The 21,907-nt window shown below is 43.2% G+C and overlaps 1 protein-coding gene and 1 non-coding gene across 4 annotated transcripts in view; one reads left to right on the forward strand and one right to left on the reverse strand.

Annotated features, from left to right (window-relative positions):
* pik3r3b (phosphoinositide-3-kinase, regulatory subunit 3b (gamma)) overlaps positions 1 to 21,907 on the reverse strand; it is a 159,290-nt gene that overhangs the window by 128,828 nt on the left and 8,555 nt on the right. The window contains exon 2 of one of the 3 annotated variants that reach the window (XM_070908307.1): positions 12,293 to 12,334. The exons of 1 other annotated variant lie outside the window; for it this stretch is intronic. In XM_070908307.1, coding sequence (XP_070764408.1) covers positions 12,293 to 12,334 — 42 coding nt within the window. Of the gene's footprint in view, positions 1 to 12,292; positions 12,335 to 19,718; positions 19,726 to 21,907 lie in introns of all 3 variants that reach the window. One more of the 3 variants, XM_070908305.1, reaches the window with a different exon arrangement.
* trnap-ugg (transfer RNA proline (anticodon UGG)) lies at positions 1,243 to 1,314 on the forward strand. The gene has a single exon. It is a non-coding gene; the product is annotated as a tRNA-Pro (tRNA).

Here is a 21,907-nt window from a genome sequence, read left to right on the forward strand (position 1 = left end):
GAAGTGTTCGTTTTACGTGGCGGCGCGCGTAAATCAGCCGCCGCTCGCCTCGACAAACAAAGAGAGGCCAAAGGAGCACGAGAGCGCTCTGTCCCCCTCCCGCCGCCTCCCTCTCCCTCCCTCTGCACACCTTTCAGCTGGGTGATTAATGAAACATGTAACTCATTTATCATCGCTAATGTCACTTTCCTTAAGACCTGATTTTAATGCTGACCTAGTGGAAAAGACATCTCAGTGGAAGAGAGAGGGAAAAAAAAAAAGTAGAGGGAGAAGCAGCTTGCAGCACAACCTTGAAATGTCTGTCCCTGTCATATGTGAATGAGTGTGTGTGTGTGTGTGTGTGTCTTAATGGGGTGATGTTGGACTATTAAAACCATTAGCGCTGATCCTCCTGTCACTGGCGTTCGTTCAACTCTACAGCGTTTGATTCACTTCAGAGGTCTCGTACTGAATCTTTTCCCCTCACACTCTCACTGCATGTGTGTGTGTTGCCCTTATTTACATATGCACATTTTGCTGAACACACATATGTTTTCACGAGGACACTTCACACTCACACCTGGACTTTCACGGCACTAATATCTTATCGTTGCGGTTGCCCTCACTGCTCAGACTTCTGCTGTGCCTCAGTGAACATACAGACTATCTTCTGCTTCACACTACAGCTGATCATTCTGCTGTGAGGCCTGTTTCTACTACGGAGTCTGCTGCTTATTTTATTCATTATGAGGACATTTTTAATGAATCTGCACTTAAAATGTATTGAGACATGTTGATATTGTAATATTTATCCATCAGAAGGAACACACTGAGCAACGAGCGCCCTCTTTTACACGTCTTACAAACAAGAGTGGACACAAAACTATTGCATGGAAAAGTAATGGAAGCAAACGGCTGCCCTGAGCAATAAGACCAACACGTCCAAAAGTCTTAAACTATATAGCATGCATTTGACAATGGTCAGCAAAAATGTAAATTATGAACGATTGGTTGTCTAGAAACTTTCCGAACTGAAGTACCATGATCACAATGCAAACTGTAATCCCTGTATTCTGCATTATATTTAGGTAAACAGGCTCGAAAGTAAGAGTGAATATTGAGAGAAGAATTGTTTTAAGGTGCTGCGTCAATGCTTCACATTGTTCTGTATCAGCTGAAAACCTTGTATCTCAAATACTGGAGCCTTTCATGTCTTTATATCAGTTAAATGACTCAATGATGAGTTGAACTGACATTTTTTGTGGCTCGTTGGTCTAGGGGTATGATTCTCGCTTTGGGTGCGAGAGGTCCCGGGTTCAAATCCCGGACGAGCCCTACCTTTGTGTGATTTTTTTTTCCCCCAAGGATCAATAAAGTATTTCTGATTGAGACACAATTTTCACTTGCTTATCACAAACTCTGAATCTTGAAAGTAACTCTTGCCATCAGATAAATGTAGTGGAGAAAAAAGAACAATATTTCATGTTACTGCAGTACATGTGAGTACAAATACTGAAGAGCATCGTAGCTTTGCTCTGTGGTGACATGTTGTTAGGATCCTGGTAATGGAGTCAGAGGGGGAACAGGTGTGTGAACAGGCACTGTAGCGCCCCCCCCCCCCCCCCCCCCCCCCCAGTAACCGATGTGTCTCGCTCTCCTTCACCCTCCCTGTGTGTGTGTGTTTGTCTGGTTATTAACCTGCTGTCAGCGGGAGGTACGGGGCTCCATCCATTAACCCTGAGCACCTCTGGGCCCCTGGCCACCCTCTGTATGTACACACACACACACACACACACACACACACACACAGGACCACAGGAAGTCTTGTGGTACATACGCTGCCCTGATGGAGGGCATTACTGCATTACTGAGGTCACTGTCCACCTGCTTGTGTGTCACAAACACACAACAGTATACTGTAGCAGTATACAGTATTACAAGTACAAGTACACACTGATGCATTTGTGCATGTACAGTATCAAGGTGACCGGGGCTGGTTGACAACGACTCTACAAATAAATGTATCTATTGAGTTTAAGATCAAGTCAGTCTTTTGGTAACTCTTTCACACTTAGATCCTTTGATTAACACCATTTTCTGTTACCTGAATTACATTTTTAGCTTCAAACCTTTGAGCCCGAGCCGACTATCTTATTAATTGTGTGTGTATGCCAGCCGCCATCTTGCAGGGCTGAATTAAATTGTATTAAACTGAACTTTATCCTCTGTGAAGTGGCCATTTTAGAACATCTCAAAATAAGCTTACAGGCTCAGCTCTACGTTTGTATGCTAGCTGTCTGCCTAACAAGCTATTAGCATGCTCACGGTTGTTAACAAATGTTAAATACTAACATGCAGCAATTACCATTTTGCATTTTAGCTTGTTAGCATGCTACGTTAGAATTATTCTCAAAGTACAGCCAAGTCTGACAGGAATGTAGTCTTTAGGTGTCATGAACTGGAATGTTAAACCTGTTGGTGGCACTAAATCAAAAGTCTGAGAATCATAAAAGTCATGAGATGTCATATTTCACTTTGGACCAAAATGACTGACGGACTGGCACTGACATGCCGAGAGCTAGCCACATCCGAAGCTAAAAATAAGGTTGACAAGAAGTACACTGTGACCAACTGCTGTGGTTGATGTCCAAGCTATGACCAGTCTTCTAAAGACAGCAGGGACGACCAACTCACAACAGAATGACTTTATGGATGGACTCTCACAAACAGTATTTGAAAAATACAACAAATACACTCACTCCCATGGAATACCCAAAGACTTACACATACGTCTCCTAAATGAAGTGACATTGCTAAAAACAATGATAGTAAGATCATTTCTAGCATCCCAAAATATGGCTGCAATAAGCACTGTGACATTGAACCCCCACACTTGTCTCAGTAACATGAGAGCACCACATTCTGACAGATGTTGGCTGTTACACAGTACGCCTATAACAGTTTTACTGCACTCATATGTGGTATTTCCACACACGCTGAAGTGTCCTTGTCTTTGTGTGAGAAAGAGCTGAAGGTCAAGTGACATAAAGCAGAGAGAGAGAGGGGGGGGGCGCAACATGTGACAAAGAAGAGCCGAGGCACAAGGTCCTGACAACACCTGGAGAGCACACACATCCACTGTACTGCACAAGGACAAATAGACCTGAGTGATACTGGTAGTATCCAATATCCCAATATTTATATTACTATATTTACTTCGATATTAATAAATCGACCGTATATTGGGACAACTGTAGATGCCTTGCAAAGCCTTGTTTCCACTGCGAGATACAAATCTGGAAAATATCCTGGGAGAGTTCATTCAGCTCTGCCGTCCAGAAAAGATTTAGATGCCAGTATGACGTATAAGTGTTTTCAAACACAATGTTCTACACCAGACACAAACAGAAGAGTCTGATGCAAGAGACGAAGACGGAAGCAGAGAGGCTGCTCAGTGACGAGAGCGAACAAAAAGCCTGGATCCAAACGTCTGAATCGCAGCAGTCGCGTTTATTGATGCTGTTTTGGAATAACAACTAGCCAATCAGAGCTTCAGAGGCGGGAGAGTGAGGACGTCGTCTTCCTGAAGATCTTATGGAAATCATAACTGGACATATTGTTCTGGTCTGAGTGGAACAGGATGTGTCCTTTTACACAGTGGTGGCTATGGAGTTTTAGCATTTAGGAAGTCCAGTTTACCCTTCGGGGGATGTTGTTGTTGCTACGTGTTTTGCTTCCACGTGGGAAATAAATTCTTGACAAGCGGAAAGTCTACAGACGTCTTTACAGAAGCAGACTCACAGCAGCATGTGAGTGATAAACACAACTGAGAGTTAGCTGCCTTCAGACAAGCTAACAGCAAGGCTTCTTATCTTTGGAACAAACAAATCGTGCTTTACTAGATTACACAACAATCATGGTCTTATTTCATCATGACAAACACCAACTCTCCTAGCTTCCACAGTGTTGACTGAAAATGATGACGACAAAACAAAAAACCCTAAAAAAAAAGGGTCCACAAACACTGTGTCGTCATTCTAGCATGAAATTATCTAACAATCCCTAAATTCTACAAGATATCTACTCAAAATATTGATTATTTAACAAGGAATGGCCGGGCCCGACACTCTCTCGCTCTGTCTACAAACAGGGACGTCGAATGTGACCACCTCTTTGTCTCTAAGGCATACAGACACTGAGGACGTGTGTGTGTGTGAGAGTGTGTTTGTGTGCAAGCTGGAATCTAATCACTGTGTGTGTGTATGTGTGTGTGTGGCAGTGAGGTCAACAGTGTTTTTGGAGGCAGAAGACCTCGGACATCAAACATTTATGGTGGTTGGCCGCGGCGTTGGGGGCTACATGTGTGACAGCGGCAGGCGAGGAGTCAGGAGGCGAGCAGCATGAAAAATGGATGAACTTCCACAGAAAAGGGACCATCTATTCTGAGACAGAGATAAGGAGGCCAGGAGGGGGTGGAGGCAGACAAGAGGGGGGGGGGTCACCTCGTATGTGTGTGTGTGTGTGAGCGCACACACGTGTGGGAGGATGTCAGTTGTCTACCCTTGTGAGAACCAGTAGGGAGTTTCAGACCTTTTGGAGTCAGAGGACGTTGTTGCAAAGTGAGGTCAAAGTGTTGGTACTGTAGGTACAAGCTGAGGGTCAGTGCACTTTCTCAAATCAGTCCTTTTATGAAAACGTCTGTGTTTTTTGTTCATATTTGAAGATAAATAACTATAATAGTACTGAATGGTAAAATCTGAACACGTCACTGCAACATGCATACTGCACTGAGATGTGTGGTATGCTAGCTGGAGCACTCTGATAGGAACCAGTTCTGCTCACATGTGCACGTAGTGGATGGTCAGAAAAGCCACAAAGAAGTGACAAAGGATGTCGATGATGTTCACGCTGACAGTGACTGTTCGAATTATGTACGCGATGAGTTGAATATCTAGGTTTCTCATGTTCCATATAATAAATATATTATCAGAACCACAACACTAGTGTGCATGTAAATCTATTTTGGAGTGTTCCAGGTAAGAAATTAAATTCTTAATTTGACCTTATAACCTTCTTTTGAAAAGTGGCATTTAAATAAAGTTTATTATAATTATTATTGTAATCATTCTGTCCCTTACAGAGTCAACAACGTGATCCTGTGAACGAAGTTTCATACTCAGGTCTGAGAAACTTCATGAGCAGTGTCAGTTTACAGGAAGGGGGGAGCAGAGTGCACTGAAGCTGAAATTGTCATTCAGCTGAGTATACGCAGGTGGATGGAAAGGTAAAGAGTAGGTGGGTGAGGGGGGAGGTGGTGTCGGTGGAGGAAGAGCTGGAGTTAAGTGGCATTAATGAGAAAAAAGGGGATCAGAGTGAGCGGGTTTGGCTTGGAGGCAGAGATAAGGAATTAGCACCAGAGCAGCAATCGTCTGAGCTGTCAACTGCAAATGGAGGAGAGTGTGTGTGTGTGTGAGTGTGTGTGTGAGTGTGAGTGTGTGTGTGTGAGTGTGTGTGTGTGTGTGTGTGAACGTACTGAGTAGGAGGACAGGGAGAGGGTGGCTGTGTTTGTGTTCGCTGGGTGCAATTAGTGTTGTTATCAGGTGTGCAGTACAGCCGTAATAAAAGCAGCTGTCTGGAATATTTAACAGGCTGGTTGACTGACACCTGGGTGGGGGGGTGGGGGTGGGGGGGTCATATTTAGAACATTACCATGATAATACGTGCTGTTGTCGTGTGATGGCTTTGGTCACTGGAGGAAAACTGAAGTTATTATTGAAGTTTATTTCAGTTCTCTTGTACAATGATGGATTATTTTCAAGACTTCAGGAGGCTTCACCTCCAGATCAACTGGTTTAGGTAATCTGGATAAACTGTTGTTTCTTTAAAACCTGTTGGATCATCTGCTGACTTTGTTGTGTTCACAGTTCTCTGACATGAGTCCCATGTTATCTCTATGGAACTTCTCATGGACAGTGCTTTTCAAGTTTAAAAGACTAAATGATTAATAACAACAGAATAAATAATATTGACCGTACAATCATCCTTCACTGAGCCCCTAAATTAAAAATTATATTCCCTTCCACCACGGTCTGAATTTAAGGTATATGTGCTTCTCTTGTTACGTCGACTGCACATATGTTGGTGTGTGGAAGCAGAAACAAACATGCGTGTCTCTGTGGACGGTATGTGCTCTTACTGTATGTGTATTTTTGAAAGGACGCCTGTGAAAATGTGTGAGCATCATCAGTTGTTGCATGTGCATGTTTGAGTAGCTAAATATCTCCAGGCTAGCTTCTCCAGCTGAGCCTCTCCTCTCAGCGGGGGTCTCTGTGTGCATCTGCGTCCTTTTTCCACTGTCACTTAAAAGACACAAACAGCTGAAACCTGGATGTTTTCACCCAATAAGATTTCATAAAGCCTTAAAAAGATGTGAATGATATCGTCTCCATCCACCTGTTCCTTCGAGTTTGGCAGAGGAAATGTCCAAACCTGGGATTATCTCGTGTATTATCATTACATTTACAGAGCGGAGCATCTGTTTCTCTACAAGATAAACCCCCCTGATAATCTTTGAAAAACTCGGAAGTATTTCTAGAATCCTCAGAGACTCTTCTGTCCATTATTTTCCTCATCCGAACAAAGATGACATTACTACACACGCAACAGCATTATTGTGTATAAAACCATAAAATCATTTAAACCAAAATTAATACAGACAAATAAAACGGGTTAAAATATTTTGTTTTATCATGAAGCCACATTTCTTGAACCAGATGGCCAGAAAAGGTCTGTCTGTTTTTCAAATATTGATGATTTTATTAAAAAAAGCACTGCTAAGCAATAATGTACAGTTTCCTTTTAAATTGTGGGGTGGGGGCATTAAATGAAATTCTGCTCTGGGCAAAAGAAAGGCTTTAGTCGGCCCTGCATCAGCCGGCAAGGTAGAGTTAATCGTATGTATTTGGCCTCTAATGAGTGAAACCTAATATGCAAACAGATTCTAAATGTCTCATTATCATTATTACTTGTGCTGCATGCAGAGACCAACCTGTCATTAAAATACAGTTCATGTGCCTGGAGACCAAGAAGGACGAGGACAGACAGGGAGAAAACTATGAAATGGTTCATTTTTATTTGTCTTTCTTTGTGTATTTAGATTTCCCTCTTTAACTTCATCGCTTGTTCAGCTGCATCACTGCTTCAAAACTGCTCGTCTAAACTATGAATTTACATCATTTAAAGATGATTCAAAACAAGGGCTGGACAAGGAGGTTGTCTTGGTTTAAGTGGGGGGGTGAGGAGAGGAAGAAGAGGGGAAGACATGAGAAAAATGAGAGATGATGAAGAAGATAAAAGTAGACCGGAAGAAGAACAGGAGGAATAAACACAAAGAGAGGAACAAAGAAAAACAGACGAGTAGGAGAAATAAAAATGGAGGGAAGAGGACAGAAGGTAAAGTCATTTATATGAAGACAAGTAACAGGCCTGATGATAACACACACACACACACACACACACGCGCGCACACACACACACACACACACACACACACACACACACACACACACACACACACACACACACGTCACCTTCCTTGACATCAAACCCACAGGGACGCCGCACACTAGCTGACGTCTTGGCGATTAATGTGTGTGTCCATGGCCAGTGCTGTACCTTATTTACATACATATTACATATATACATAGAAACACACACACACATTCATACACACATATATGTAATGCAGGCGGCGTACAGCACCGGCACAATTTCAGGAGGCATTTTTCAGCCGACGCTTAATGTGAGTTTGACATTCATGCTCCATCTTCTGTTTAAACATGCAGAGCGCGTGTGTGTGTGTGTGTGTGTGTGTGTGTGTGTGTGCGTGTGTGTGCGTGTGTGTGTCAGACAGGTGTTGCTGCCGGAGATAAACCAATAATAACTCAGACTTCATTGCTTATCTGTTTAGAAATGCTCCGAATGCAAATACACAAACACATGACACATGCTGACAGACTGATAAGCTCTCAGGCAACACTGCTGCCCTTCCAAAATTAAAAAGAAAAAAACATCAACACTATTCTGCATATTGATAAGTTCTACTAAGCCTTCACACTGCGTATCTCCCCCATAAAGACCATCACATTTCATGTCAGAACATCCCATCAGGATACACTGAAGATGCAGGAAACTATTGTCTCAATGCTGAATGCTAATGATGAAACCTCTTTTAGTAACAAAAAGGAGATAAAAACATCTCCGGGACCATCCCACAGGGCAGCAGGCCAACACTGACAAGGCATCAGTCTAGCGAGCTTGCTAACAAGTACTTTAGCAAGCTAACATGCTAGTGAGCAGACTAACTCGACGGGTAGTGAGCAAGCAAATGAACAGGTGGCTTTTAGCTAACTAGCGTTAGCTAGAGATTATCTACAGAGCCCATCAGGGGTTAAATAAAAGTACTAATAGTGCGTGCACACGGACTCACGGGTTAATAAAGCCAGGCAGCGTGGGATTGTAGGATATGTCAGTGTTGCAGTGTCAGCCCACGACCTGCATCAGCAGCTTTTATAAATAGAGCTTCCATTCATCAATCCAATCATTGATCCAATTAAAATGCAACAGCAGCAGGCTAAGCTGCACGAACACCAGGAAACTGGACGCCGAAGAGGACGCTAACATGTTAACTTTGCTGTGTTTGAGTGCTTGTAAGACCGCCACACTGCATACTATCCTGAACTTAAACTTGAAGCCTGACTTTAATTAGCCAGATGCATTCATTTTGAGAATGTCAGCCCGATGGAGCAGTTGTTTAAATACATACTGTGCATATTCCTGCCAATGGTTTCACACTATCCCACTGATCCACAGGAGGCAGTAATGCACCAAAATACGCAGCAATGTGCCAGCAAAGGCAGGGAGGAAGAAGAAGACATGGATATAAACAACGCAGGTTTCAAAATGTTAAAACAATCAACTGAAATGCATTCAACACATTTGTTATACCTCACCTTTGACTTCATCTCATGCTGCGTCTGAACTGAACACGCTTTGCAAGAACCAGGCCTCTATTTGAAACAGGCTTATATTTTATATTTTATCATGTTTTACTGAGACATCTCTGTTTTCTGATCTGCTGCTGTTTGATTTGCTGTTGATGAGGTTCTCACATTCTTTCCCTCAGTGATTAATTCCAATTACTTCTACTGAAACTTCCTGAACAGATATTTCACATTAAAGTCAAAGAGTCTCTCAGTCTTTTCTGTAAAAGAAAATCTCTTTTTCACTGATTGAGCAGATTTAGCGACCGGTCTTTTCTTGCTTGTGCCGTGTGTGTGTGTGTGTGTGTGTGTGTGTGTGTGTGTGTGTGTGTGTGTTTTGCAGTAAGATACAAACCACTGATCTGCTGCAGAGACGGACAGTTTTCCATCACCCAAAACTCTGCTGAGACAATGGCAATGACTCCTGTGTGTGTGTGTGTGTGTGTGTGTGTGTGTGTGTGTGTGTGTGTGTGTTAGGGAAGGATAATGTGGGATGCACAAGTGTGATAAACCAGGATTTTCAGAGATTTAGCTCAGCGCTAATACCTCGCTATCGCAATAGACAGATGGGAGTTACTAATCTCAGGTGATGTGTGAGTGAGGGAGCAACGTTAGCGCCATCAGATCCATGACAGCCGGGAGTGACACAGACTTTAAGTTCCAGTAACTTGAAGGCTCGTCACCTCCACAAAACACTGATTACAGAAGGTGATTCCCTTCATCTGGTTGTTGTTTTTTAATATTCAAAATAAATACAATACCTGTCAGCTCATAAATGCGTGTGCTCTTGTGTTTCTTCAATTTGAGTTTTAGACTCTGCAATTGACTTCATTTGTTTAAATTTAATCAACATTTATAAAAGCTAACACTAACAGTCACTCATCTACACTACAGCCTGTAGAGGTGAGATAAACCAGTACCTAAATATTAGCAAATGACTCATACTTTTATTCTTTATTTGTTGTTTCACCTTTTTGATATTCTTATTTTCTTCATTCATATTGTCATATTCTGGCATTTTATTTTGAATGGCGTGTGCTATACCTCACAATGTTTCACTATTGCTATATGTTTTTGACTTTGAGTAAAAGGTGCTTCAGAACATACATTTAGTTTGATGGCTTGAGTTGGATGAATTAATGAAATCCAACGAGCAGACTTCCGTATGAGGGACGCCACAAGTCCTTGCGTGCGACAAGGTGTCAACACTTAAATGAGATGAAGATTAATATGATAAACACTGTGAGATTAACACGAGAGGTGAGATTAGGATGCATGCGAGAGGGAGAGAGAGTTGGGATTGTACTTTAGGAAGGATGTCTTGGAAGAGGAAGCCCTTGATTTGGTTAAGCTTTGTTCTCTTTTTCTTGTCAAGGTTTAATATAAATTTTGATCTGATGGTGGGAATAGATGTAAAATCAGAGGATCACCAAGTTATTAATTTATCCTGAGAGGGAAATGAATGTCTGAACCAGATTTCACGACAATTCATCCAAAAGTTGTTGAGATATTTCAGTTTCCCCAGAGCTGCTAGTCTGGCTAAAACAAACGGTCAACATCAGTGAGAGATGTGGTCAACCTGAACCCATACCTGGAGGTTTGTAATGCAGGCTCTCCAAGTTTCCAAGCCAAGGCCACAGAGGTCAGCTGTTCACAGGCTGAGTGGCAATAACCATAAAAAGTTCAATCCCAGTTTCCTTTCAAGATTTACTGCACTGAACGATTGGGCTCGATCACCTCCCAAAAATGATGCTCACCATCCTTGGAGCAAATTCACATAATCATCTTTTCTTCTGTTTCTCCTCCTGTTTCTCTTTGAATTCCTCCACTTGTGATTCCTCAAAGGGTTTTATACTTTTATACTTCCTCCAAAAGTACCACATCGCTTCCCCTCATCCCCTTAAATCACATCTCTCTCTTCCCCTAAAGACATCCGTGGATGTAAGTAACATTGTGAATATCTGCCGCTGCGAATTAAACAAAAAATAATTTGGCTTCGCTCCTCCGTACGCCTCTGAAAGTTTTCTGGTCTGATTTCAATAAGAGAAGACAGAAATCCTCTGGGTACCAGGTTCCCCGTCTCCAAATGTCTAAATTTAAACGTACAATCCTAATCACTCCGCCATCCTCTCTCTCCCACGGGCTTAAAACTCAACACTGCACACACACACACTTTTAAACCTATGCCTGGAATCCCCCCCCCGCCTGCTGTTTCATGTACCCACCCCTCTCCCTCCTTGGCTCTTCTTGCCAGCACTGCAGGACTGAGCCAGTGTTTCTGTTTGATCTTTTTTCTGCAGCCAAGTTCTTTTTTTTGGGTGGGGTGGGGGGGTGGGGGGGGCTTCTGCTGCTGCTGTGAGATTCAGAGCTTTTAGTCACCAAAGACGACAGCAGAGTGTTTGTTTGTGTGCGGGGGAAGAAAAAGGAGCTGCAGGGATACATAAAGAGAATTATTAGGGTGGAGGACGAGGTTACATAACTCCTCACAGCTGGAAGGAGAGAGTGCAGAGTTTTTAAATTCAGAGTGGAACAAGTGGGAATAATAAATGTGAAGGAGTGAGGCAGTTAGCAGGAGAGCTGCAGGATGAAGAGAGCATCAAAGACATGAAACTAAAATCTAAAAATATTGTTCCTCAGTGAGTCGCTTTGTAAAACTGGCCAAAGAAACGTGTTTTCAGATGAGCTCTGAAAGGCTGAGGGGATTCTCTTTGGTTAGAAATCCTCTCCGAAAACATCATGAATTAATAAAAAAAAAAGAATTGTCATGAAGCTAAAAACAATGCTATGTTTATTATTTAACAGTTGACAATTTGGAGACACATACTACATATCAACATATGTATTGTAGCATTATCTGGGATTTATTTCTTCGTCTCAATTTAAACCAAATGGAAGAAGATCCAAAGGTGGTGCTCAGAAATGTTAGTAAATGTCAGAGTGATGGACTGAAATGTGTGATGAATGTGGAGCTAATTTCCACTATTTTACAAACTGTTGAACAGTTTAATCTATATTTATAAGATATAAGACAACTCTGAACTATAGCTGTTACATAAATGTAGTGAAACATAAAGTACAATATTTCCCTCCTCTGCAAAACAAGAGAAAAGGCCAGCACAGCCGACAGAGGCAGTATTTGCTGGTGAAAGTTGGACATTTTTAGAAATCTGCCACTCGCTGACTGTTTAATGACGGTAATCTCCCCCTGCAGCTCCCAGGCTGTGACACTTTCTGTCTTTATCACCCCGCTCTCTCTGTGACAGTGATTGCACTAAGCGGGGGTTCAGAAATCCCTCTGTCCTCTTTTTCTCACGCTCCTCTCGTCTCTCACTTGCTTACTCCAGTAATTGACGGCGATTGGCCCTTTGTGAAGAGCAGGAGCCGGGCGTTTCGAGTCAGTGATGAGTTTCTCTCACCTCGATCCTCTCTAATACCTTGCTCTTTTTCTTTGTCTCTCTCTGCAGCTGCTTTTCAGCGCTCTTTTGAGATAAACGCTGCTCTTAACTGTTTCTGGATTTGCAGAGATTTAGTGTTCGCTGGTTGATACAAGCACAGGGCTGCCAGAGCCGTCATCAGGACCATCAAGGCCGCTCCTCCCTGGACGGGAGGTTGTCAGGTTTCCAGCCTGATCTATCTGGGTCACTAAGGAAAACGCATGAGCTTCCATTTCAGAATTACCCACGGATCAAGGGCTCTGAAAGATGGATTTACAGATAGATTTACAATTCAGGAGACATGATGAATGATACGTGAGCCAGGGAGACGAATGGATGCCGCTTTTCTAGGGTTTAAAGTTGAGGGGAATCACACGGTTTGAGGTCGAAAAGATGGCTTTGGTTCAGGTATTGCTGCTGCTTTTTCCATTTCTAAAATCAAGTCAAACAGATCATTTTTCTTGGATTGGATACTGTGAAAAAACAGACAGAATTATGAACAAAAGAAGCACCAGAGGAAGAGGGAAGACAGAGAAGGGGGGGGGGGGGTTGCTTTAACAGACAAGTAATGAAATGATATATGGGAAGAATGAATTGCTGAATGCAAGATGTATAACAAAATTTTCCACAGAGGAGAGCGAAGATGGGCTGGAGGTAGGATTAGATAAGAGGCGAGGGAGGAATGGAGGAGAAAAAGATAAATGAGGAAGAGATTGTTTTAGAGGTAATGGTGTAGTGAAGTGGTGTTTTATTAAATGAGAAAAGTAAGTGATGGAGGGAGTGTTCGGGCGGAGGGGGGCGTGGGTGGATAACATGAACCGGAGCGCTTCAAAGTGTGTGTGCATGGACGTTTGTGTGTTCTAAAACAGCATGTAATTGAATCTCTCGCGGACGCAGTCGGCGGGCACGCAGCAGAAGATGCATGGGTCGGCTAATGCGGGGTGACAAATGCACTAATACGCATGCACACACATACAACAATTGCATGCTGCAAAAACGCATGTAATCAAAAAGACACCTCTCAAATTTAAATGTCATATTTAGCACACGTGGAGAGCACCGCGCGTTACGTTTGATACTCTGCGTTTTCAGTGTAGCAAGGAAATAAGCAAACAGAGCAGCCAAGGGGAAGTGCCCCGCTGAGCGAGGAGGAAAACAAAATGGGTTGGAGAGAGGAACCCCAGAGGGACTGAATAATTAGCAGAGGAGAGGAGAGTGACGGAGAGACGGCTGAACAGAAAGATGGAGGCAGTGAGTGAGAAGAGAGGGGGGAAGCCAGGGATGTGAGAAATGGGGTCACAGTGCACAAAATGAGAAATGATGGGGTGTGAAACAGAAGAGAGCGAGTCGTATAAAGCCTAGCAGACTCGTCTGTCAGTCTGGGGCTGAATACCACCAACTGATATCCTGGTATTTATAAAATCTACTCCCAGGCATGTGTGTGCATATACATTGCATGTGGTGAAACAAAGACACCTTCTCCAAACCTTCATAACACTAAAACAAAACTGTCATCGCTAAATACTGAAGCCCATAATTGACACTGTGAATACTTCCCTGAGCTCTAACTCGCTGATGGGGGACTGTTCATCGGATTAAAGCGCCTGTTGAACCACCTGCACAGTTTCCATTTACAGGTCTTTCTCCCTGTTTTGTTGAAACTCGCTCTAAACTAGACTTCAGCATTAAGATGTGACAGCTGTGTGGTAACATTAATGAGGTTCGGAGGAGGCGTCTTTGCTTCAGTACATATGATAGTCTTACGCAGAGGTCACACATGTACATGCTAACATAGGTATAATTTTTACCATGTTTGGGGTATTAGCTTAGCATACTGGCATGCTAACATTTGCTAATTAGCGCTAAACACAAAGTACGGTTGAGGCTGATGGGAATGTCATCAGTTTTGCAGGTATTTGGTCATAAATAAAAGTGTTGGCCAGATTGAAATTTTGACCTGATGATGGCGCTAGACCGACCAAAACTGACATGGCGAGGGCCATGACATGGGCACGCCACAAATTACGGGCTCCCACTGGTACTTTTCCTGGGAACAGGAAGTATGATCTGAGAACATTCGGTAAGAATAGTGGTTCAGCATCATACATCCAAGTTCGATAAAACACTTTCACCTGTGACGCTGATGGGAATCGCCTGGTAATCATCGGCTACCTTCTCCAGTCATGTGGAGGTGGACCAAGCCCCATAATGCACCAACATTGTGCAGTGAGAAACACTGATGAGGTGAAACACTGATGTAACTGATGCACTTCTATTTAAGACAAAGAGACAGTTTCACAACTGAAAATCAGTCCCTACGAAGGTCTTTGCAGATAGGCGTATTAAGTGTCTCTCCACACAGCTGCTAAAACATTTCTGCTACTCTAGAGTTTCAGGTAAAAAGCTCAAACTGGTCCATTAACAGTTGTTCTGGTTCCAGTCTGCTGTGGCACACTGCCCTCCCAATAAATCAAGAGAAATGTGCACTAAAGTCTTTTTCAGACCCGGCCAAGCTCTTTACTCTCAGCCATGATGGTAAAAATGTCCTTTCCACTGATTTGTCTTGGGTGACAGAGAAGAGAACAAATCCAAACTTTTGTTCCCACTTCTGTTTTCCTTCAACATTCAGGGCCTCAAATGGGCCGAGACTCGTCTTGGAGAGACTCCGGAACGTCCTGAAGTATAGCAGCTGATCTCCCCATGAGCCAGTCAGAGAGGCCTCCAGAATGCATTAAAGAAACACAAGGAGAACGGTTGACAGCCAGCTCTGCTCTGCTCTCGGTGTATTTCAACACTAATGCTGACGTGAAACTGGGTTTCTGTACCAATACTTGTTGAACAATAGTTCAATACTTTGAGGAATAGATGTTTTCCTTTTCCCTTGTTTTCCTTTAACAAAAGAAGTTCACAGATGTGTAATGTTGTCTAAACACAACTTCAAAGTCTGTTTACAGGTGTTGGAGACCCCTGTAGGGGGGGGCTAGAGGCTCCAGGCTACATTAGCTAACTAGACCTAGTTTAGATTTTATCAGTATCAGTAAAACTGTGAGATCCATTGTGAGATGACTCCATTGCCAATGAAAGGAGGTTAAGATAGGAGAGAAGATTGAAGATAGAAAGAGAGCTCATACAGGAATACATGGAAGATGAAGTATAGTCAAAATGGGAAGTAAAGGTGTGGGCTGCCCTGAAAGTCAAAGTCCAGGGCAGCAGTGGGACAAAAAGACAACATTATGGAACTCTACAACTTTCCTGACTTGACAATTAAAACGGAGGTCAAAGAAAAAGAGCACCCCCAGGTTTCGAGCAACAGGTACGTTGATGGGAGGACTGGGCAGAAAGAATAATCTAAAACTGAATGTTGGACACCTGATAAAAGATCAATAAAAGACTGACTGAGAGACGGAGAATCTGGCCAGATATTAGATGCCAACCTTCAGTACTTGGCTGTTTTTAGGGGGTTTTTTTGTGTTGCGTACACTTTTCCATCAGTAATCAACACCCAGCTCTGCTCCCAGCACGACATGGATCCTCGCTGGGATTACTGATATACATAAAGTCCCACTGGAGGAAAAGGCTCATGGGTTTTTCCTTTGTATCAACTCACCACAAAACTCTTCTGTTTTATTTGCACACAGTCTGCTGCCAAAGTGAGAAAAAGGGCGAGAAAGTCGTCCAATATTTCCCCACAGTGAACTGTTTATGTGTTTTATTTAAAGTGGTTTTAGCCGGAGCGCTGTGAAGCCAGAGGGGATGAACGAGGGGATGACAGGGGGAAATAGAAAGAGAACTAAATGACATTGAGATAACAAGAGAGAGAATGATGGGGGGGGGGGCAGAAGAGCAGAGATACGAGAGATACGAGCCAGACATCAATGGACCAAACCAAGCGAGCCAAGTGTGTGTGTGTGTGTCAGAAGTGGCGTGGTGAGTTCAGGGGCAGTTCAGCTCTACCCTGGAGTGCAGCAGCAGCGGTGACTTTAAACCAAGAAAAAATGAGATCACAACAAAATCCGCAGAGGGGACGAGAGGAGGAGAGGGAAGAGGAATGACTAATGACTGGACGGTAAATATGTCTCTCATCTGTGAGCGCCTGTATTAATAAAACATTAGACTGTCTCCACAGAATGTTACTTTTCATCTATAATTATCTCTCTGCTCCCCACGCTCTGTAGATCTAAAATCACCCCTTTTCTCTCCAGATTCGAACGGGTGTTGTGTTCACATGTTCGAGGAGGGAGAGATGGAATAATAATCAGGAGGATCGGGAACAGAAAGGTTGGAAGGTGAGATTTTGTATACAATTTAAGCGAGGAGAGAGCGAGAAAAAGAGGGAGAGAGCACCTTCCTGCCTGCATCGCAGATGAAGACAGTAAATACAGGTATTATCTCTTATCTGCTGCTGTAGGTGTTGCCTTGTCTCAGGCTTCGCAGGCTGATTGCAGAGCTGAAAGGTGACGTTTTTCCCACCGATTACAGAACGAGACTAAGACGAGTCCACAGACATGCAAGCTGTTTTGCAAAGGTCATTGTCAAGAAATCATGTTGTAAAATGGAAAAAAAAGGTTTGTTTTTGATCCTTAGTCCTTGGTTTTGGTGTCTAACCTAAAGTACTGGAATTTCAAATTGTCATTAAGATATACTGTCCTGGAAACATGAATATTTAAAACAATACATATTATATATAGATATTTCACAGAACAATTGAATATGTCGACCTGCTATCGGGGGCTCAGGGACAATGAACGTCTGACAGGATGTCATGACCGTCCGTCCAGTATTAGTCAAGGTATTTTAACAGCCCTTAAACAACACTACCAGTATGGGTTAAGCACATAGATGTAGTCTCTGTGATGTTCTAACAAAGCCTGACTGATGCCTATATCAATAGCTGGGGTACAAAAATATAATAACGATATAACTTTTTTTGTGTGCGTTTACATCCCAAATATGTTATATAATAAGCATTGTATGGCTTCAATGAAGAGACTGAACAAAACTACTACAGAGGTAAGATTTCTCCAACCTTAAAGCTACTCAAAGTGGAAAAAAAAGACTAAGAAACGTTTGAAAAGTGGTTAAGCCTTGATAGCTTCTTGAGGAAACAACACGTTTCTAGTTTGTGTGTTTACAGTTTCCTTTCTGCCGTCCCTGCACAAAATATCCCTCCGTTTCAAATACTGGTCTCCGAGTCGAGCGGCTTCAGAAAGCTCAGATTCTACGTTTGCAGTACTTTTCTTGCCATTTTAACCTTAAAAAACAGGGTTGTTCTTAAACTTAGACCGGGGACACGTGTTACACTGTGTGTTCGGATGCTTTCAGAAAGAGTCGTATTAATATTGTTCATGTGTTCTGTGAAAATGAGCGTGTTAAAACGCAGTCGCGCTACTCGCTGATTAATGCATTAATTAGTAAAATAAAGAGCATGTTAGCGTAACTGGTTATGTTTAATAAATGATGGTGATTCTGTGAGGACATCAGTCAGCTGCACAGTGTGAAAACAGCTGAGAGTCATTAAACTTCCATAAAGACGTCTTGTCTCCGCGTGACAGAGGGAATGATGACACTGAGTCAGCCAGTGGAGCAAACACACACCGACACACACCTGCCTCCATACATGCATCAGTGTAAAGCCACGCAGCGTGGCCAGGAAAAGGCAAGGTAAGGAATTCCAAAAGGCCAACAGGAAAATGTTTCCACTCAAATTACAAACGTGGCAGGAATGAGGAACAATGGATGGAGAGCGAGAGGCAGGCAGGAAAAAAAGAAATCAGTCAGGAGGAGCAAAACGCTGACCTTCAAAACCAAACAAATGTGTAACACCGCACCATCCGCCACGAGGCACCACTTGTGTTTATGCTTTGGTTTTCACAAACACACACGCTGATTCAGCCGACACAGCAGAACTGTCACAGGGAGGCTCCCACAACCTGCAGCATCTACAACTCAGATTCCCATGTTTCCAACCCACAAGTCAGATCAACCACTAAAAACAAACCCACTGAGTATTTATGATGCACGAGATCAGAAAAGATGAAGATAAATAACCAGCTGGGACACAAAGACAAGCTGAACCTCGTGATTAATGAAAGCGTGATGAAGTAAAACATGAGGTGACTCTGTGAAAAGCCACTTGTGAGATGATAGATGATGAAAATGGATTTTTTTGAGAAGCTCGGTAGAAATGAATAATCATATATTCTAAAGTGATGCATTTTGTTTGTTTTACTTTCAATTTCAGAAAAAGAGAAAATCCACTTTCATGCCGTTGTGTCAAGCTATAGAACATTTATTTGTTAAAGCAAGAAAATCACAAGTGTAATATCAGGCAATAGGTGTTGAGTGACGCCAGTGTTCCAGTTAGCCAGCGAGCAGCTAAATAGAATGCAGCCATTATTAGTGTTTGTAATGAAACCTGTGTTGGAAAACAACAGCCTCAACCTTCAGTCGGCTGGTTGTTGGTGATCCAGCAGGTCGGTCTCAGTCTCAATGAATCTATGAAGCCGAGTACTTTTAGTCTGTGTTTGCTGGACCACCGGCTGTCCTGGGATCTCTCCCACGTCGGTGCCTCATGTTTTGGATCTGGATCTTTGTCCTCCAGGAGATTCAGCCTCTCCTCTGTCTGTCCAGTCTGTCCGTCCCGGGAGAGGGATCCCTCCTCTGTTGGAGAGTTTTTTCTTTCTCCCAATCGAGCGTCTAAGGATAGAAGGTGTCGTATGCTGTATATACCTCCATGTTTATGGAGTGAAAAGCCCCTTGAGGCAAATTTGTGAGGCTGGGCTGCTGCTGATGTGAATAAAATTGACTTGAATTCGAACGAAGCGCACTGGCCCGATGTTGGGCTGACTGCTGCTCACTGGAAAGGACTATTTCCTCAAACTGGTCCAAAGTCCAGATGCCACATTTGGTCCTGCAGTCCAACAACCGATAAATGATATGCCGTGAAGCCAGTGAGGGATCATATCCTTGCTGCTACAGTAGCGCCTCCTACTGATTGGAAAAAGTCAGCAAAAATAAATTAAAAGAAACAAGCAGCATGCTGTGGCTGTGAGCTCCAGCATGAATTACATTATAAACAAATCCACTCAACAGTGACAGCAAACTGCCCGCTGTCATGTATCACTGCTTCAGTTTTATCTGAACATCCTGATGGATCACGAGGGCAGAGCTCAGCCACAGGCCGGTGATTTGTCATTTCAGCCATCAAACGAAGGCTCCCCCCTCCCCAGCCTCCAGCCACTGTCTCCTCCACACACACACACACACACTGACTGTGTAAACTCAGACCTGTGTGTTTAACCTCACCCGCCTCCACAAACGCACAGGTGTGTGGGTTCGCCATGGTAAAATGTGTCCTGTGTAAACAAACACACTTTCACTGTGTTTGAGTGTGTTCTCACATATTGGACGACCTGCTGGAAGGACTTGAGACACGTTCATGTCACGGTGGAGGGCAGCAGGAGATAAATGTTTGGAGGATGAAATAAACTGAGGCCTGAGGTGTGTGTGTGTGTGTGTGTGTGTGTGAAGATGAAAGCTGTCAGGAAGAAGAAAACAGTGTTTGACCTGTGGGCTCGATGTGGGCAGAACAGGACAAACTGCTGACCCCCTTTTCCTTCCGCACACAACATCTGCATTCTAATGATGAACAGAAACTGTTCTCCTGATCAAACCAGACAAACTACAGAGTCAAGATTTAGAAGATGCTCTCCGTTAGTGTGACCTGCCTGCACATTTACACTGTCGAGTATTCAAGATGCTTCGGAGGCTGAAACCAAACCCCAGCCAGTCCCTAACATCCACAATAAAGAAACTGACATTAACTGAACGGAACTCTACTGCAGCCTTTAGATAAGATGTCAGTCAGCTGTGTTTACATGCGGAGAGCCTTTTCTTCTAACTGTCATCAGAATGACAAACAGAATAGAGGTCCCTCCAGGAAACACCATTAAAGCTGAAAGAAAGAGGTAGTTTACAGCATGTAGAAGGGAAAGATGATTCGTTCTGTCACTCAGGATATCGTGAGACTGTCGGACCAGGTGTGATCGGACCCTGTCACGTTCAGTTCAGCGTCTGCAAAATAACTCTGAGAGTCACTGATCATATTTCTCACAACGTTTGAACTCATTTTAAAAATCTCAATGATCCGCCTGTAAAAGGCAGAAGCTTGTGTGTGTGTGTGTGTGTGTGTGTGTGTGTGGGGGGGGCACACATCTGGTTTAAAAGAGTCTCTTTTCACCTCAAAGCTCTCCAGTTGGCACCACAACTGAATCCCAACTGGCTTCTGTGGCTGACACAGACCCACCCCCCCGCCTTTCTCTCGGTGCACCAGTGGTGCCAAGCACTACAATGCTCTTCTCGTCAGCTCAAACACAAAACAATGGCTCCATTGAGAACAGACGATTGGTTTATGGATGGTGGATAAGCGTCACCACAAGGTGCAGTGCAGAGCGCAGTTCAGAGACAAAGTCTAACACACAGTCAGCTTGTGTCACCAACCTGCCCAGACAACAGGAGGGCACCTTTATCTGCCCCCCTCTGACTGTTCCAGTCTTCCTGCCCAGATCATGGTGCAATGTAAAGCTGATGTGGGGCAGTTACGGGCCTCCTTTCCCAAAAGCATCTGAAGGCTAAGAACTGCAACAAGGTTCGCTGTTCCAGCGTGTGAGAAGTGTCAGACATCCACAGCTCGACGGTCAGAACAACTTTAAACATGAAAATTAGATAAAAAGGAAAGTGAAACAGACTGAACCAGGTCAGGCTGCTTAAAGACAAAACATATTGGTGATGTACGTATGTTAACTCTGCCAACAATAACCTAAAATACTACAAACTGGGTTGATCAACATCCCATTCAGCACAGAGAGTACAAGCACTAACAGCATCGTACACCAGCCAACACAGCGAGAAGACTCTGGTACTTGACAAAAGCTGTTTCACAAGAAGAACCTTCCGTCCTATGACCTCAACAGTGTTTACATGAGTTAGTCCCACAGGAGCTTCAAAAGCTTGCAGCCTCTAGAGGGAGCTAGCGAAGCCTACTTCTCATGTTTTCTTATTGTCTTATGGTTACTATTAAGTAAGTATGCGGTGGTATTTTTGTGCAGTACTGTCTCTCTAATGTTAACGGTTCGACCGGAGCTGTGGGAAGAAAGAGTGAAATCTCCGCTCTGCTTTTTTACCTTTGGGACCAGAGTGCAGTTTGCAGTTTCACTCCACTGTCAACGCACAAACGTCTGCTTCAAACCTCAGAAATCATTTTTAGAGATGGCAGAAAAGTTGTTTGCCTTTGGCTTAAAGTTGAGAGTAAAATGATGGACTGAGTAAACTACAGAAAGATAAAAGTAGAAAACTAAACTATTAAATGTTGCTTTCAGGACATTTTGATTGAATACCCATCTAAAGTTTATTCCAGTGTTGCTAAAAGGTAAAGATTTAAGCACAAGCATGAAT

The sequence above is a fragment of the Enoplosus armatus genome, chromosome 7 (assembly GCF_043641665.1).
Source record: "Enoplosus armatus isolate fEnoArm2 chromosome 7, fEnoArm2.hap1, whole genome shotgun sequence".
In the NCBI taxonomy this organism is placed as follows: domain Eukaryota; kingdom Metazoa; phylum Chordata; class Actinopteri; order Centrarchiformes; family Enoplosidae; genus Enoplosus; species Enoplosus armatus.